Source organism: Salmo salar, chromosome ssa10 (genome assembly GCF_905237065.1).
Source record: "Salmo salar chromosome ssa10, Ssal_v3.1, whole genome shotgun sequence".
NCBI classification, from domain to species: domain Eukaryota; kingdom Metazoa; phylum Chordata; class Actinopteri; order Salmoniformes; family Salmonidae; genus Salmo; species Salmo salar.
This window is the reverse complement of record NC_059451.1, coordinates 35,358,363-35,377,617: the sequence shown is the minus strand read 5'-3', so window position 1 is coordinate 35,377,617 and position 19,255 is coordinate 35,358,363. Positions and strand designations below refer to the sequence as shown.

General features: G+C 41.4%; 2 protein-coding genes across 3 annotated transcripts; both read right to left on the bottom strand.

Moving 5' to 3' along the window:
- Window positions 1-1,924: 1,924 nt before the first annotated feature.
- Window positions 1,925-3,908, bottom strand: LOC106560302 (regulator of G-protein signaling 21). The gene is made up of 5 exons (XM_014123055.2): window positions 3,746-3,908; window positions 3,548-3,637; window positions 3,306-3,367; window positions 2,883-3,049; window positions 1,925-2,760 (listed from the first exon to the last, which is right to left on the bottom strand). The coding sequence occupies exons 1-5, from the start codon at window positions 3,832-3,834 to the stop codon at window positions 2,566-2,568; spliced, it is 603 nt and encodes a 200-aa protein (XP_013978530.1). The 5' UTR covers window positions 3,835-3,908; the 3' UTR covers window positions 1,925-2,565.
- A 6,763-nt stretch (window positions 3,909-10,671) lies between these two features.
- Window positions 10,672-13,840, bottom strand: LOC106560300 (regulator of G-protein signaling 21). 2 transcript variants are annotated; one of them, XM_014123054.2, is made up of 5 exons: window positions 13,248-13,840; window positions 12,879-12,935; window positions 12,441-12,502; window positions 12,119-12,285; window positions 10,672-11,933 (listed from the first exon to the last, which is right to left on the bottom strand). In XM_014123054.2, exons 1-5 carry the CDS (start codon window positions 13,331-13,333, stop codon window positions 11,745-11,747), a joined length of 561 nt encoding a protein of 186 aa, XP_013978529.1. In that variant the 5' UTR covers window positions 13,334-13,840; the 3' UTR covers window positions 10,672-11,744. The 2 variants fall into 2 exon arrangements, with proteins under 2 accessions (XP_013978529.1, XP_013978528.1); XM_014123053.2 differs by having other exon boundaries at window positions 12,441-12,505; window positions 13,248-13,560.
- Between the last annotated feature and the right edge of the window lie 5,415 nt (window positions 13,841-19,255).

The window sequence follows — 19,255 nt, the reverse complement described above, 5'->3', positions numbered from 1 at the left end:
TTTCCTCCTTTTACCTTCTGCAGATTGTGCCTTACATAGGGCCATGACTTGCAGACAGCCAGATGCACACAGACACTGTCCTTCCCCTGTTTTTCACTGATAGCCATGTTTTGTGACCAAATTTGTTTTTCATTTTTTAGTACTCGTAACTTGGTTTTAGTATGCCTGATCTGTAGCCTACAGCTTTAAAGTACACTAAAGTTCTGCCAATGAACATGTATTTATATATGGTTTAAAGCATGCTTATGAGGAATTGTTTTTCTGCAATAGATACGATTAGAACATTTATTTGTTTCCTTTTAGTTGGGTGCTGTAGATTCTGTTCTCAAGTTGCCAACCTACATTTAGCAAAAACAATGAAATCTTGACCTTTTGAGTACTGTAAGAAACTTGGGAGTCCTTTTCAATCATGAAACCTCTTCAATCTTACGGCTCCATGTGTACTAATAATTAAGAAATCATGTGCCTGATGCTTTACTCATGCCTTTCTGGGTTTGAATTTACTGTACTTAGGCTGACGTTTACAACTTACCCTCTTCTATGTGTATCCTTTCTGTGTATACAAGAACCTAAGCACTCCTTGGAGTAGAATTTGCTGTTTGCAGGCCTGCCCAGTTCCACTGTAGGAGCAAATAAAACAAGTTTCGCAATCCACCCAAAAGAATAGAAGGAACACTTACTTCCTGAAAATAGGCCACGTGCATGTGTCATGAATAGATAGTGTATGTTTGGAATACATACCAACTGAGCTTTAAGATGTTATTTTAAGGTGTTAAGTGCTATGTCACTGACATCTCTGCACAGTTAGAGCATACTTTGTAATACTCTGTTTTCCTGATATGGGTGAGTCCATATATAGTTTAAGCACAAACTCAGAGGTAGAAAGACATGCAACGTTATGTTTTCTGATTCTCGTGGTGGTGTATTAGTATCCACCACGATAGTTCTTGCACAGTTTTGACTGGATGTTTAGTGGGGGGAGAAACTGCCCTTTTGCAAAACTATTAGCCCGTTGCTAAGAAACATATTCAGTTGTTTCTGGTCTGTTTGGACTAATGTGTTAGATGGATGTCTTATTATGCCTTCATGTTAGGAGTGTAGGGAGTTATTTTTGAGCTGTTTGGGTTGAGATGTGTTAGGAGAGAAATTGTCCTATATTAGGCCTGTGAAATATCAACACAAGCCATGGGTCCTAGTACTACAGGCCAGCTGTCAGAGAGGAGAGGTGTCTGGCTGTCTGCTCAGTGTCAGCTTTTACTATGAGCTCATGCACATCCTTACTAACAGCGCTCTGTCATGTCAGGAAAGTGACACAAAGTCTGCACATCCTCAGCGGTACAGAGATGCAGTGCCTTACGTCAGTCATGATGTTCTCGTTTGCATGTGGACCTCAGAACAATTCTTACTGGAACCTCTTAATATGGCCCCATCCCACTGCGGGAACACACTGTTCCAATGGAAGCAGAATTACATGTTCTGCAGACGTTATTTTACTGGTAGAGTACAGTAGATGGATTTCATCCAGGAGTTGTGAGAAAGGGAATTGATCTGATGCCGGTATTTATGTCTTTGATGTTTGAGTTTGTTGAGTAAATATTAGGCCTGGAAGGGAGAAGACTGGGGAGACCTCATATGTAATCTCTTTACACCAAAACATTGCCTTCCTCAGCTGCCTCCAAGGTAGGCCTACTGCTGGGAAGTTGTAAGGTATAACGTATAGTTTATCATGTCATGGACAGTCATTCGCTCTCATATTGAAATTATGGTTTGTTATTTCAGTTGGATCTGTGGTCTTTTTGTCATTACTAACACTGTTAAAACCTTCAGTGCCCAGTAACTAGAAAATACTTTGTTTCTGAATTCAACATTATTTTATTTGACATGTATATATTTAACAAATGATAAATAATGAAAAACAATAGTGTTGCAGTCCAGCTGCCACCATACCTTTACCTCTGTCATTTGTTTTATTTACAGCAAGTTCACCCACGATGAACTGAACTCATTGGAATGGTTAAAACCATTTCCGCTACAATGTTTAGTGTAAACACCTCTATGCAATGCAAAACATTCACCTCTCCAGCGAAACAGTTGCCAATGTAAACCTATATGACTGGTCCCAGGAAGTACTTGCGCGCATCATATACAATCAATTGCAAACAGTTAGTAGCCAGTTATTTACCGGTACTGGTGTTTGGTGAAACTGACTAAAGTGCATTCAAACACAACTGGATAAGCAATTCCATTTTGAGCCAATATCAAAACAACTTTACATCTTATCTGCATAATCATGTGCACAAAGCTCCTGGTGTTGTTTTGTCTGACTGCAAAACCAAGGATGCACAGTTGAATGAACATTTTTCAAGTGTAAAGGCAAAGCTATTTACAGCTAGATATTCACTGTACTTCCTACACTACAGTACTGTTTATAAATAGTGCGCTACAGCATTGCCAATGACCACATGGCTCAAATGTAAAATGGTTTTACATTCCATGTAACTTCATGGTGTCAGTGCAACTTCATGTAATGCGTGACTACATAGCCAATTCTTGCGAGTAGTAATCTTAAAACTTGAGATATTTCCCCTCTCCCCTGGCGATGGCACACAGTTCCTTGTAGAGCTCAGAGTGGATGAAGCGAGGGTACGAGTTGTTCTCCATCAGGTTAAACACCTTCTTCTGGGCCGACAGGAAACACGTCAGGCTGGGCAGACGCAGGCTCTGGATGATAGCATCCTTTGTCTGGTAGTCCAGGTTGATCTGCAGCCAAACATAGAGACAAGAACCACAGTAAGTCTTTGTACAATCAGAATGATCACATAATGGCATTAGATAGTTGTTTTTTCCCCAAATCACATCTGCCAGTAGTGAAAGAATCTCACCTCTTTAGGAGCATCACACTGGATGAACTCTTCATAGATGCTTCTGGCCCTCGACGACAGTTTCCCTAGAGACGTGATGGTCCTGAACTCCTCACAGGCCATCCAGAACTCTATGTTCTCATCACAGAACTCTGACTTCAGGAATATCTGAAACGCTGCCTTTCCATCTGCAGGACAGAAGGAGGAAGGAATGAGGGAGAGAGAACAGAGGGAATGTCAAAGCAAGCAGTGAAAGAGGCCTTCAAGCTAAGTTGAGGTCAAGGGTCAAATATCAACCAATCAGGGGTGCAGTTTAGTTAACTGTACTTCACTTCAAGTTGACTCACTTAATTCGTATACATTGTTACCCAATGACCTTTGTGCCAGTTTCATACAATCACGCTGCTATCATATGAGCTATAACACTCAGGGGGTGGCACTTACATTTGTGACTCAGGAGTTTGTCAAGTGACTGTGCCCATTGGTTGACTTCCTCCACTGTTGGCCTGAGGAAGGAGAGAACAGTCATATTAGAGCAACATGTACAAGAAGCATACTGTGGTAGTAGTCGTAAATACTGCTTATAGTGATACATATTAAGTTGGATCATTATTAGAAAATAGAGTCTTAACATAGTCCTTAATTTACTTCCATAATAGTACATAATTCAAATCCCTGAGCCTCACCTGTAAGATCTTCCTGCCATGCATTTTGAAGAAGAAGAAGAAGAGGTGATCTTCAAAAGATAGCGTATCCTTGTCCTCCAGTTTCTCTTCCTGAAAAATGCAATAATTTCTGTTAGGATAATGTGACTGCTATCATTGCTGAACAATGTCATAACAACCAGCTTTAATAACACAAACATTAATCATTAAATAACTTACTTGATTCCTTTTGTATCAATAGAGAAATCCGATTCCTTCATATAGTCTGTACACGCCATGTCCCTTTCTGATACAACACACTCTCTCATGATTCTGTGGTGAAACACTGAATATAGTCCTGACTATAGCAAGCAAGTTAATCGACCTCCCTCTGGAGCAGTCAGAGCACTTTATAGTTTCTCTCTGATATCGTCATGCTAGAAAGGTGGGCTTAGAGTGACAGATCTGGAACCTGATTGGCCAACTCTATGTAAACAGTTGACTAGCCCATCTGCTGATGGTGAGAGCCTGAAGGAGAAAAAGGCAGTGCTAGGGAATGTGATTGGCTGTTTAGTGTAAATGTTTACACTACTGAGAGTGCTTGTGCTTCCATGTTTAACTCAGGGTGAGGCGGTGAGCCAATGACGTAGAGGCACAACAAGGCCCTCCAAAACCATAATAAAGTTTAGAGGACTGATGAGGATAGGATTGGTCAGAGGGTGAGTTTGAAACCTTGTTTTGACAACATGAACATTTGTTCATCATGGGGCCTTGATGCCTTTTCTGAGTTGGGGTCTTTCCTATCCACTTAAACTGAAACTCTCCAAGTCTCAGGATAAAAGTTACAGCAACATCAAAGGAAATTACTGTAATACACTTCATACAATTAAAAATGTATTTCGCTCCTAAGCGCAAGTCTCAAATCCCCCCAACCCCCACCCATAGCAGTTGTAGAGACAAACATATATTTTATTAACTAAACCAATCAGATCTAATCAAGCAGTAGGAGATGTCATAAGAAAAGAATGCATGGAAAGTATGATAATGTGGAGGACTGAACATGATGCAATATCCGCTTCACAACACAAGTATAGGCCCTACCGTAAGATGCATACTGATTGGAATGCTGTAGCCCATCAAACACATTTCCTTACATTCCTGTTTCTTAATCATTAAGATACAACCAAGACTCTATTCATAGAGTGTAAAAAATAGTAACATGGGAAGAAGGGGTTGGAAATAAATTGCTTGATATTGTACTGCACTGTTGAGGGAGCTAGAAAGTAAGCATTTCGCTGCACCTTTTATACCTGATGTAGACCATGTACGTGATGAATACAATTTGATTCTCCAATTTTTATTCTAAATTTTTTCCAGTTAGAAATTAGCTAACCTGCAATTAACTTAGTAACCGCCTTCGTTAGATTGATATGAAAGAGGAGGGACATTACCGGATGCAACAATGTGCCAGGTAATGCAGTAAACCACTATCTGGAATAATTAGGAGGTTCACTGGTCAGGTTTTGAGGTTAACCACTTTGTTTTCTGTACAGATGACCTAAACCCTTTCACCTCTGAACTCTTACCTCTGCTCTCCCCCTCTCCTCTTTCTCCCTCTCTCCCTACTTCTCTCTTCTTACCCCCGTTCTCTCTTTCTCGCACTTTCTTTCTCTCTCTCTCTCTCTCTCTTTCTCTCTCTCTCTCACACACACACACACACACTCTCTCTCTCTCTCTCTCTCTCTCTCTCTCTCTCAGTCTCTCTCTACCTTCCTGAATAGATGGTTGTATTCGTCCAACTGACTCAGAGTGATAAGTGAGTTATCAGCATAGTGCTCCAACCTGAATGACTGGTTCTTGCCCCACCAGCATGGTAATTTAATAGCGCACACATCACCTGGCTTCGCGCTAGCTTTGCATCTTTCCACACTTTTATTTATTTTACTATGTTAATATTTATTTGAAGCTGTCAGAAGATGTCTGGGTTCATGCAAATGCATGGTGGATGTGATTTGAATATGTTTGTCCTTACCCAGAAAGTACAGCATACTGCAGGTGGAGTACTGTATGTCACTGTGGCACCACCCAAAAAAGTAATGGAAAATCTGTGAATTTGCATAAATACGGGAACAATGTTTTAAATGTTCCGTAAACACAAAGTGGTATATTTTACATCAGTGTCATTTAATTACTGCTCAACGTCATAGGCAGAATTCCTCAAAAGAGACTACAAGTGTTTGGATCTTGCCATGGGATTGATACCAGAGGGCTAGTGATTGAATTCAGATTGCCCATTAACAGTGTATCCGGAAAGTATTCAGACCACTTGACTTTTTCCACATTTTGTTACTTTACAGCCTTATTCTATAATGTATTAAATATTTTTTTTCATCATCAATCTACACAATACCCCATAATGACAAAACAGATTTTTTAGAAATTTTTGCAAATTTATAAAAAAATTCTAACAGAAATGCCATATTTACATAAGTATTCAGACACTTTGCTGTGAGACCGGAAATTGAGCTCAGGTGCATCCTGTTTCCATTGATCATCCTTGAGATGTTTCTACAAGTTGATTGGATTCCAGCTGGGTAAATTCAATTGATTGGACATGATTTGGAAAGGCACACATCTGTCTATATAAGGTCCCACAGTTGACAATACATGTCAGAGCAAAAACCAAAATATGAGGTCGAAGGATTGTCCGCAGAGTTCCGAGACAGGATTGTGTTGAGGCACAGATCTGGGGACGGGTACCAAAACATTTCTGCAGCCTTGAAGGTCCACAAGAACACTGTGGCCTCCATCATTCTTAAATGGAAGAAGTTTGGAACCAACAAGATGCTTTCAAGAGCCGGCAGCCCGGCCAAACTGAGCAATCGGAGGAGAAGAGCTTTGGTCAGGGAGGTGACCAAGAACCTGATGGTCACTCTGACAGAGCTCCAGAGTTCATCTGTGGAGATGGGAGAACCTTCCAGGACAACCATCTCTGCAGCACTCAGTCAGGCCTTTATGGTAGAGTGGCCAGACGGAAGCCACTCCTCAGTAAAAGGCACATGACAGACCGCTTGGAGTTTGCCAAAAGGCACCTAAAGGAACCTCAGACCATGAGAAACAAAATTCTCTGGTCTAATGAAAACAAGATTGAACTCTTTGGCCTGAATGCAAAGCGTCACGTTTGGAGAAAACCTTGGCATCATCCCTTCGGTGAAGCATGGTGGTGGCAGCATCATGCTGTGGGGATGTTTTTCAGAGGCAGGGACTGGGAGACTAGTCAGGGAAAGATGGAGCAAAGCAAAGCACAGAGAGGTCCTTGATGGAGCAAAGCACATAGAGGTCCTTGATGAAAGCCTGCTCCAGAGCGCTCACAACCTCAGACTGGGGCGCAGGTTCACCTTCCAACAGGACAACAACCCTAAGCACACAGACAAGACAATGCAGGAGTGGCTTCAGGACAAGTCTCTGAATGTCATTGAGTGGCTGAGCCAGACCCCGGACTTGAACCCGATGGTACATCTCTGGAGAGACCTGAAAATAGCTATGCAGCGATGCTTCCCATCCAACCTGACAGAGCTTGAGAGGATCTGCAGAAAATAATGGGAGAAACTCCCCAAATACAGGTGTGCCAAGCTTGAAGCGTCATACCCAAGAAGACTCGAGGCAGTAATCGCTGCCAAAGGTTTTTCAACAAAGTACTGAGTAAAGGGTCTGAATCATTAGGTAAATGGGTAACACATTTTTTTTATACATTTGCTCAAATTTATTGTGTGCAGATTGATGAGGGGAAAACACAATTTAATCAATTTTAGAATAAGGCTGCAATGTCATTTTTTTTTTAAGTCAAGGGGTCTGAATACTTTCCGAATGTACTGTAGTTCTCTAGGATGTGGTCTTGTGGGAGACACGGCGGAGACACTGTGTTGCTGTTGAGTGATTTAAAGTGGGGGGGAACGGGAACTGCTCTTAAGGCAATGCTAAAAGCTTGTTAAGTTTGATCCATAATTTGAGAGTGGCTATCGACGACAGCCACACATGCTGGCAATCACACTGTTAGGAGGAAATCAGAAAATACCAAAGTGTCCTCTGCAGGATAGAAAGGGCATGGGAAGAAATTACACAACCACATGACAAAATATATACAGTTGAAGTCAGAAGTTTACATACACTTAGGTTGGAGTCATTAAAACTCATTTTTCAACCACTCCACAAATTTCTTGTTAACAAACTGTAGTTTTTGCAAGTCGGTTAGGACATCTACTTTGTGCAAGACACAAGTAATTTTTCCAACAATTGTTTACAGACAGATTATTTCATTTATAATTCAATGTATCACAATTCCAGTGGGTCGAAAGTTTACATACATTAAGTTTACTATGCCTTTAAATAGCTTGGAAAATTCCAGAAAATTATGTCATGGCTTTAGAAGCTTCTGATAGGCTAATTGACATAATTTGAGTCAATTGTAGGTGTACCTGTGGATGTATTTCAAGGCCTACCTTCAAACTCATTACCTCTTTGCTTGACATCATGGGAAAATCAAAAGAAATCAGCCAAGACCCCAGAAAAAAATTGTAGACCTCCACAAGTCTGGTTCATTCTTGGGAGCAATTTCCAAATGCCTGAAGGTACCACGTTCATCTGTACAAACTATAGTATGCAAGTATAAACACCATGGGACCACATAGCCGTCATACCACTCAGGAAGGAGACGCGTTCTGTCTCCTAGAGATGAACGTACTTTGGTGCGAAAAGTGCAAATCAATCCCAGAACAACAGCAAAGGACCTTGTGAAGATGCTGGAGGGAACAGGTACAAAAGCATCTATATCCACTGTAAAACGAGTCCTATATTGAAATAACCTGAAAGGTCGCTCAGCAAGGAAGAAGCCACTGCTCCAAAGCCACCATAAAAAAGCCAGACTATGGTTTGCAACTGCACATGGGGACAAAGATCGTACTTTTTGGAGAAATGTCCTTTGGTCTGATGAAACAAAACTGTTTGGCCATATTGACCATCATTTTGTTTGGAGGAAAAAGGGGAGGCTTGCAAGCCAAAGAACACCATCCCAAACATGAAGCACAGGGGTGGCAGCATCATGTTGTGCTTTGCTGCAGGACGGACTGGTGCACTTCACAAAATAGATGGCATCATGAGGATGTAAAATTATGTGGATATATTGAAGCAACATCTCAAGACATCAGTCAGGAAGTTAAAGCTTGGTCACAAATGGTTCTTCCAAATGGTCAATGACCCCAAGCATACTTCCAAAGTTGTGGCAAAATGGCTTAAGGACAACAAAGTCAAGATATTGGAGTGGCCATCACAAAGCCCTGACCTCAATCCTATGGAAAATTTGTGGGCAGAACTGAAAAAGCTTGTGCGAGCAAGGAGGCCTACAAACCTGACTCAGTTACACCAGCTCTGTCAGGAGGAATGGGCCAACATTCACCCAATGATGAAACACCTTTACATGCAGTGTCATGTTGTCATAGTTATTAACACAAGGATCACAGTCTCTTATTAGATATCCATTAACTGTAAAAACACATTACTTCTCATAATCACCATGGTCTTGTGATGAGAAACTGAAACTCAGCAGCTCTTCCTGTTTCTGTTGTTCATGATGCAGAATTTTTTTTTTGAAACAAGACTAGTTTTTCAGATAAAAACAAAAGCATGTAGAATAGAATAGACATTTTAGAAAAAGTATAACACAGGAAGGCACAATTTGTAATACAATATTTACACATGTATCAGGTAAACGGGGGATATGGGGCAAGTTTTTAAATTGTGCATTATTAGTCATAGTAAATAAGAGTCTGGTAGCAGCAGATGTATGTGTAGCATGAATGTATATAGACTCACCGGCCAGTTTATGAGGTACACCACCCCATTCACAAAAATGAATCGCTTCTACAGACTGTGAGTCACGTGGCTTGCTATATAAAGTAGGCAGACAGGCATCGAGGCATTCAGTTACTCTTCGATTTAACGTTAGAATGGGCAAAGTGAGTGACCTAAGCGACTTTGAGCATGGTATGATTGTCAGTGCCAGGTGTGTTGGATCCAGTATCTCAGGAATGGCTGCCCTCTTGGGCTTTTCACGCATGACAATGTCTAGGGTTTTCCCGAGAATGATGCGACAAACAAAAAACATGCAGTCAGTGGCATTCCTGTGGGCGACAACAGCTCGTTAATGAGAGAGGTCAAAGGAGAATGGCAAGAATCATGTACTCTAACAGGCGGGCCACAAAAAGACAAATATTGGCACAGTAGAACAGTGGTGTGCAGAACAGCATCTTGGAATGCACAACTCGTCGATCCTTGTCATGGATGGGCTATTGCCGCAGACGACTACACCGGGTTCCACTCCTATCAGCTAAAAACAAGAAGAATCCGCCCCAGTGGGCATGTAGTCATCAACACTGGACAAATGAGGAATGGAAAAACATTGCCTGGAACATGACAGCGAGTTCAGTTTACTTGAGTGGCCTGCGCAGTCCCCAGACCTCAACCCAATAGAGCATCTTTGGGATGAGATGGAACGGACTGTTCACAGCATGAATGTACCGCCGTCCAATATGCAGAAATTGCGTGATGCCATCGCGTCAGCATGGACCAACATTCTTGTCGAACATTTACCCGACAACTTGTGGAATCCCCCGAACAATTCAGGCTGTTCTGGAGGCAAAGGGGGGTCCGACCCAGTACTAGATGGGTGTACCTAATAAACTGTCTGGTGTGTGATTTATTTTTATTTTTAATTTAGACTTCTTTTTTGCACATTGAGATGATTTCACATGCATTGGAGACCATCAAGTGTGCTCAAACTCATGATTTACTATATGGTAATAGCCCTATCACTACTTTCTGGGAAGGTGGTGTGTCAAGGGATAACATTTAACATTAGCATGTGACATTGATTTGGCAGTACTATTGCCACACATTTATAAATGTATACCACGCTTCATGGAATAGTGATATTATACTTATGTTTTGCTGGTAAAACATTGTCGTGATAAATCATGGACTGTCTGAGACATTTACTATGTAATGAGCTGTAAAGATTAAAGCAATCGCTATATGTAATGTTGGTTTTTAATTTAGTTGTTGAGAGTGAGCCAGAAGACATTTTTGCTAATTAGTGATTGACAACAAGTACCTTGTCTGCAAATAATTTAATCATTTATTGTCATCCTACATAATCATAACTTTTTTTTTTACAAGCATTACAAAAGTCAGCATCCAAACAGTAACTGTGTGTTATAAATAGTACAACATGCAAATCTGAATGACTAAACATTCTATTGTGCAAGCTCAGTAAGCAATCAGAAACATTCTGTATCAAATAAGTAGGAGTTAAGTTCAATATACAAAGTTGGACATAGACTATTCTTCTCTCTACAATTGCACAACTTAACCTATACTTCTCAATAGGTAATTCTTAAATGATAGACAGCGTAAGAAGTCTTTAACTGCCTTACAAGTGTAAAGATCAAAATTCCTTTCACAAAACTTGACTGATTTTAGAGACTAAATATTCATAGTGTAAAGGAGAGTATATTCTGTTTATCCGCTGTATATCCGCTGAATACATGCTCTTTCCTTCATTACATTCCTCCTGACCACGTAGGTTAGTACTGCTAGAGAAAGTCCACCCTGCATCTCATGTCTTATCACAGTATCATAGGCTTCCTGTTACACACACACACACACACACACACACACACACACGCACGCACGCACGCACGCACGCACGCACGCACGCACGCACACACACACACACACGCGCGCACACACGGACACACTCTTCTCTGTCTTTATCAAGACAGGAAGCACCTCCGGTTGAGTGGGGACTGCATGGTTCTCTGACGTTGTGTTTCAGTTCAATCGTCATTCACTATGTGATTCATTCACTGTCAAAGACGATCTGATCACTTATGATACGACATGTCACTCCCAGAGTCACTGATAGGACAGCAGCATCCAGTTCAAACACGCATCACCGTAGAGTTCCCCATATCCTCTCTGCTTTTCCATCTGTCTTTGCTTCTTTATTTTTCTCTTGGCTAATCCTGCTTGCAGAGTGTTTCAGGGTGTGGTCCTGCATTGTGGGAACCAATCTTGTAGGGCATGGCCTGTCAGTCTCTTTGTGCTTGGTCAGCCTTCCATCCTGTAGAAGCCCAAACATTCCAGTTACTGTTTTCATGTTCTCCTGTCGTCTTCTCCTCTCCTATCATCCCTTGATGGCGTCAGCGGCGAGGGACTCCAGGAGGGATCTGTAAATGTCTGAGCGCAGGAAGCGAGGGTACGAATCTCTCTCCATCAGCCCATAGACAATCTTCTGGGCATCGTCGAAGCATTGGAGGGTAGGAGTCTTCACAGCCCTCTTGATCTGCTCCCTTGTGTAGTAGTCAATGTTTATCTGGAACAAGATTCATTTAGATTTACAAAGTACAGAAGCATTTCATATAGCATGTCTGGAGACATTTGAGGGTGGTTTAATAACTGGATGGTGTTGATGAAATACATTGAAACATCAATGAGGTTACAGAGGGTTATTTGAATCTCTAACATGTAGCCATGTACTGTAATACATAACAGTCTTACCTCTTTAGGAGCCTCAGCCTTTATGAACTGCTCATAGATTTTCTTTGCCTTCGATGACATTCTGAATGATGACTTGATTTTCTTGTACTCCTCACACGTCAGCCAGAACTCAATGTTCTCATCGCTGAATTCAGACTTCAGAAAGGTTCTGAAGGTGGCCAGTCCATCTGTGGGGAAGAACAAAAACAAACCAAGGCATGAAACACTGATACAGCCCCAAGCCTGCACACATGGAATTTTTGTTCCACATTTTTAGATTTTAAAAATCTGATTTAGCTACTTATCTCTAACTATTTTGATCGTCTCGTGAAGTAAAACTTACATTTAGACTCAAGGAGTCTCTCCAGTGACTGAGACCATTGTTGGGTATCTTCTAAACTTAGCCTGCTGGGAAGAAAATGTGTGTTTGATGACTCAACTAGAGTCAAATCTGGGTAAAAATAAGCTGGTATTTGATGTGAGGACAAAAGGGCACATAGAATCAACATAATTAAGAAATTATTATAGCCGCACAGTTATCAAGTTCTTTCACATATCAAACACTTGGGCCTTGTGTGTGTGTGCGTGCGTGCGTGCGTGCGTGCGTGCGCCTGTGCTCTGCCAAAGTTAACATAAGTCCTGAAGTTTCATTTGAATCCGCACACACTACCATAGATGGATGCTAGAACACACATGGTACTTGAACAATAAAATACATGCAAAATATTAACAATTAGCATCAATGCAGAGTGACAGTGTAAGGAAGAGTAAGAATCCTTACCTCTCAGATGTGGAGTGTGAGAACATGCATTGCAGTCGGCAAATAAAGTTCTTTCCCCTATGGAGAGAAAAAGAGAAATGTCATGATCGTCTCATAAAACAAGACTTATTCCATTGCTGTATAAGGACATCTCAGTATGTAGTATCTAGGTAGGAGGTATTTACAGGTTTAGTATAACATATACGTATGTAAAAGCATTGTAAAAGAAACTATACAAAGTATTTTATATTTAGAAAGTATATTACAGATCCTTAGTATTACTAGACTACATTGAATATTTATCCTTATTACTTATACAAAAGCTCCGCAATACATTTTCCAAATTCCCCAGCTGTTGACTGCATAAAAAAATCTATAAGCTAAACTCACAGGTTCTTGTTCCTCCTCCTGTCGTCCTGCTCCATATTGAAGTGCTGTGTTTGTGTCAGTGTCTCTGTGATGATTAGGCTGGGCATGTTTTAACTCCACACTCTCTGTCTCCTGGTGCTGCTCATGCTGCGATGGATCACTCTCTGTATGGAGGGGTCTCCCCCCACTTCAGGCCTTATATGCAGGGCGCCCCGTTGCTTATGGGCTGGATGGTGAAACACTGAAACATCAGATCCAGCCCAGCAAACCGTAGCAAGAGAGGAAGCCTCCACGCTCTCTTTCTCTCTTCCTGTGACATGCTCTCTCTCTACCTCTGTTTTTAAGGGAGGGTCTAATGTCTCCTTGTTAAAAGCATGCTCTGTATGTCCACAGTATTTTTTATCTTCGCTGCTCAGATGCAAATGACAGAGACAGTGAGAGTGATAGGCAAATCATGACCTTCGCTTACTGCGTTTTGGTACCCTGTTGAAACATCATTGGGATGTTTAAGTTATATCCAAAAGCATCATATGCACCACAAGTTGTGTTTCTTTCTCTAAAGGTTGACAGTTTACAGGTAAAACCCCTGTGAATGGATTATCAAAGGCAAACTTGCTCTATTGACAAATATTAACAGCAGTTTTGGTCTGATCAATATAGAGCGATTACAGTAGGCAACATCAGATTTTTCACTCTCTTCTAACTAGCCTTTGCGTACAGTAGCCATAGTCATATAAACCTCACTTGCCAAATGATCTTTACCAGTAGGCAGCCATGTCCAATTGCCTGTCTGTCATTCTGCACAGTAACTGACTTGGTCCTCCTCAACTTGCCCAAAGATGGCCACAAGCAGTCAAGCCCAACCAAGGGACACCAAAACATGTCCAATTATATTTAATGTGCCTTGTGCCCTCTCGTCCACACCACCACAACTACCTTTATATAATACAGTAAAGCTCAACTGACCAGAGGTTTTAAATGAACACACCGCAATCGCCTGTGTGATTAACACCATACAAACACTATCCATTCTAGAGGTTCCTGAGTGACGGTATTGAGTAACTCAGACAGTGTCTGAAATGCACTGCACATTACCCACTTCCCTTCGGCTGTTATGACAACCGCTTGGGACTGAGCAAAACTGTGTCAGACTGTGTGTGAGGGACAAGGTGGCGTGATGTCGCCTACGTGCTGTGGTGATATAGGAGAGGTGAGCTCTTGGTCATTTAGCAAGAACATCGCCTTACACCAGCCGCCCTCAGCCCCTCCAATAAATAAATAAATAATGTTTGTAAATATAATATATTATACCATGCTCTAGGCTTACTGAGCAAATTAATAGTAAGATAAGGCACTATTGTCTGGTCTTCCCTCTATCCAATAGAACAACAACTCTCACATAATACAATCCCATTGAAGTCTGCTTTTATTCATAACCTTGTATGTGTAATAAATTGTAGTTTATCTCAGAATCATCATGCAATACTCAATTGAAGATCCTGCTGAGCTAGCCTTGTGTCTTTCAGCGGTTTGGACATCTAGATGGAGCGAAGAAGTGTGCATAGTTGCTAAAAGTCGCCATCGAAAAAAAACTGTTGTTCCTTGGTGATGAGATGACTTCCCTAACAAGGGGACAAATTCAGGGTGATTTGCCACGCATCACGGCATATGACTGAATCCACTGGTGGGTGTCCTGAGTCAAACTCACAGTTATTGTTAGAGCCATCCAGATGGCCTTTTTAAGACACAACTTTGAGGAATAGAGCCATCTACAGAGAGGGGTCAAGAGTGACAGGGCAATTTTTTTCCCAACTTCATGACACAGTTGACATGTGAGCACAACAGCCTTACAGGTAGGCAGGTAGCAGGCTGTGGAAAATGTTTTTGTGTGAGTCTCCATGCCCACCGACCACAGACGATTACTCAGTGTCATAGGACAAGTCAATGATAACCCTCCATCCTGACAACATTTACATCCTGATTTGTGGAAGTATAATGTACATTGAAACTGACATGATACATCCATGCTATATTAGTATTAACAGAGTTAAACAAATAACTGTTATTCATATTTCATATTGTTGACGTATACATATAATGCCCAATTAGCATGGAATGAAGAGAGATTTGTTCCTATTCCACAACAAAGGACACTTTAATAGAAGATTTAACAGCCTCTTAGTTCTGCATTTTTGCAACCATATGCAAGTTATTTCTGTAACCATTCATAACTTAAGTCTTTCCATTTAGACATGCTGTACCGTCATTCCAATCTATAAAAATTCCCTAGAATTTGACTTTTGACGCAAACGCCACTTTTGACTTGTCAGTCAGTCTACAGCAGGGGTGTCATACTTTTTCCATGGAGGGCCTAGTGTATGCAGATTTTTTGTTTTTCCTTTCAATTAAGACCTAGGCAACCAGGAGTCTTTAGTGACCCTTATTCATTGATCAAGTACAAGGGAGGAGCGAAAAACACGCATTTACTCGGCCCTCCGTGGAATGAGTTTGACACGTGATCTAGAGGTTTGAATGAATGTACTGTTAAGTACTCTGAATCATTGTCACCACTCATCACTACACACCACTCATCTCTAATCCTTCTCCATACTTTATATTAATTTATTCTTCATCTACAACTCATAAGTCATTTCCTGTGGTCATTCTCCTTGTTTGACTTTGTGAATCTTGACTCTGAAACCCTTGATCCCTGACCTCTACCAGAGGGTCCTGGCTTTGCGTCTGAGCCCTAGGTAGGCGTCTGACCTGAGGAACCTGGGGCATGAGTCTCTCTCCATCAGTCTGTACACATTTCTCACTGCCTCATCAAAGCAGCACAGACCAGGAGACTTCATGGATGTTTTGATCTTCATAGTGGTGGTCAATGTTATATTGTAGGGGCGAAACACAAACCATGACAATGAGTGTGAAGGGAAATTTTATGAAACGCCTGAGCGGAACGATATGGTCATCTTTCCACCCTAAGCTTGCCAATTCATTCATTCATTGCATGAGCTTGCTCAAATCATATATTGTCCCATCTGCTTGCTATTTGTATTTTGAAAGAGTAATTTTCCCATGTCAGAAAGTTACAATGGTTGTCAAATGATTCTGATGAGAGGCTGTTATCTTTGCCCGTCATCTTGCTATCTCTATTATGAAATAGCCTTTTCCCACATCAGCAAAGTACATGGTATTATCTAGTCACACTTTAGGAATTATACCTACATTTGTGGGTATGCTACTTTAGCTTGTAATATGTTATCATTTGGATAGCTGCTACTACCAAGGTGAAAGCTGAAGCATAGCCTGACTAACTGACCTCTCACTGGGCCTGGGGATGGAGGAACTCCTGGTAGATCTCTTTTGCTTTTTCCAGGAGAGGTCGGCTGGTGAGGTGTTCTCTCTGTAGTCACGGCATGCTAGCCAGAACTCAATATTCTCCTCACGGAATTCAGACTGCAGGAAGGATCTGCAGGCTGCAAAGAACCCTGTGGGATTAGCATGCTAAAGTCAGAAGGTGGTCTTATGAGACTGTACTATTGAAGATAACAAATGTACTCTGGGCCAATGTAGTTAAAACAGTTGTCCTTACTTTTGTCCTTCAACTCTTTCTCAAGAGTTGTTTGAATTCTTCTACTGTCCGCTTGACGACACGTTTTTGGATTAGATGGGTTTTGTAAATCAATATTACTATTTGACATGTTATTGTTGTGAAATAGTCTCTACTGTTGCTGTACTTACTTGATTTTTGTAGAAAAGGAGTCATCATTTATCTTCTGTACCAGAATACACTGAATGTCTTTTTTCTATCTTTTTCGGCTTAAAAGGATATCGATCCTGTGGAAATTGAGGAAGTAGTATACATTAAGATCTGATCTTGATATATTACCAACAGCTTCTCTTTATTTCTGTATTGGTGTAAATATAAAACACTTACTGCATTTCGTTTTATTATATTATATTTGTCCTCATGTGTTTGTATATATTGAATACTTAAAATGCCTCTTTCCTAGATATATACAGTACCAGTGAAAAGTTTGGACACACCTTCTCATACAAGGGTTTTTCTTTATTTTTACTATTTTCTACATTGTAGAATAATAGTGACGACATCAAAACTATGAAATAACACATATGGAATCATGTAGTAACCGAAAAAGTGTTGAACAAATGTGAGATTCTTCACCGTAGCCACCCTTTGACTTGATGACAGCTCTGCACACTTGGCATTCTCTCAACCAGCTTCACGAGGTAGTCACCTGGAATGCATTTCAATTAACAGGTGTACCCTGTTAAAAGTTAATTTGTGGAATTTCTTTCCTTCTTAATGTGTTTGAGCCAATCAGTTGTGTTGTGACAAGGTAGGGGTGGTATACAGAAGATAGCCCTATTTGGTAAAAGTTTATTCAAATAAGAAAAGAGAAACGACAGTCCATCATTACTTTAAGATATGAAGGTCAGTCAATGCGGAACATTTCAAGAACTGAACGTTTCTTCAAGTGCAGTCCCAAAAACCATCAAGCGCTATGATGAAACTGGCTCTCATGAGGACCGCCACAGGATAGAAAGACCCAGAGTTAAGTTCATTAGATTTAACTGCACCTCAGATTGCAGCTCAAAGAAATACATCACAGAGTTCACGTAACAGACACATCTCAACATCAACTGTTCAGAGGAGACTGCGTGAATCAGGCCTTCATGGTTGAATTGCTGCAAAGAAACCACTACTAAAAGACACCAATATGAAGAAGAGACTTGCTTGGGCCAAGAAACACGAGCAATGGACATTAGACCGGTAGAAATCTGTCCTTCTGTCTGATGAGTCCAAATGTGAGATTTCTGGTTCCAACCGCCGCAGAGTAGCGTCTCACACAGACATGTGTGTTGTTCCCACCATGAAGCATGGAGGAGGAGGTGTGATGGAGTGGGGGTGCTTTGCTGGTGACACTGTCTGTGACTTATTTAGAATTCAAGGCACACTTAACCAGCATGGCTACCACAGCATTCTGCAGCGATACTCCATCCCATCTGGTTTGCGCTTAGTGGGACTATAATTTGTTTTTCAACAGGACAATGACCCAAACCACACCTCCAGGCTGTGTAAGGATTATTTGACCAAGAAGGAGAGTGATGGAGTGCTGCATCAGATGACCTGGCCTCCACAATCACCCGACCTCAACCCAATTGAGAAGGTTTGGGATGAGGTGGACCACAGAGTGAAGGAAAAGCAGCCAACAAGTGCTCAGTATATGTGGGAACTCCTTCAAGACTGTTGGGAAAGCATTCCTCATGAAGTGTGCAAAGCTGTCGTCAAGGCAAAAGTTGGCTACTTTGAAGAATCTAAATATATTTTGAGTTGTTTATGAACACTTTTTTGGTTACTACATGATTCCATATGTGTTATTTCATAGTTTTGATGTCTTCACTATGTAGAAAATAAAGAAAAACCCTTGGATGTGTAGATGTGTCCAAACTTTTAAAAATGTTTTACCCCTTTTTTGTGTTATCCAATTGGTAGTTACAGTCTTGTCTCATTGCTGCAACTTCCTTATGGACTCGGGAGAGATGGAGGTCGAGAGCCGTGTGTCCTCCAAAACACAACCTCTTGACACAATGCCCACTTAACCCGGAAGCCAGCCATCTGTTGGAGGAAATACCGTACACCTGGCAACCGTGTCAGCGAGCACTGCGCCCAGCCCACCACAGGAGTCACTAGTGCACAATAGGACAAGGACATCGGCCAAACCCTCCCCTAACCCAGACGACGCTGGGCCAATTGGGCGCCGCCCCATGGGTCTCCCAGTTGCGGCTGGCTGCGACAGAGCCTGGACTCGAACCAAGAATCTCTAGCGGCACAGCTAACACTGCAGTGCCTTAAACCACTGCGTCACTCGCGGGGCCTGTGTCCAAACTTTTGACTGGTACGGTACATTAGCTTACCTTCTCGTCTGTGTCATATTTTGCAGCAGATCCTTAAATTCATTGATCTGTATCTTTGAAAATAATAGTTTTGGCATCTTCACGTA

Excerpts from the sequence above, each read along its gene's own strand:
- LOC106560302 (XM_014123055.2), bottom strand. The coding sequence starts at position 3,834 with ATGAGAGAGTGTGTTGTATCAGAAAGGGACATGGCGTGTACAGACTAT. Across the intron at positions 3,368-3,547 it reads ATGGCAGGAAGATCTTACAG|GCCAACAGTGGAGGAAGTCA; the intron begins GTGAGGCTCAGG and ends CTCCTTCCTCAG. Across the intron at positions 3,050-3,305 it reads CAAACTCCTGAGTCACAAAT|ATGGAAAGGCAGCGTTTCAG; the intron begins GTAAGTGCCACC and ends TCTGTCCTGCAG.
- LOC106560300 (XM_014123053.2), bottom strand. The coding sequence starts at position 13,333 with ATGCCCAGCCTAATCATCACAGAGACACTGACACAAACACAGCACTTC. Across the intron at positions 12,936-13,247 it reads AGGAGGAGGAACAAGAACCT|GGGAAAGAACTTTATTTGCC; the intron begins GTGAGTTTAGCT and ends TTCTCTCCATAG. Across the intron at positions 11,934-12,118 it reads AGGCTGAGGCTCCTAAAGAG|ATAAACATTGACTACTACAC; the intron begins GTAAGACTGTTA and ends ATCTTGTTCCAG.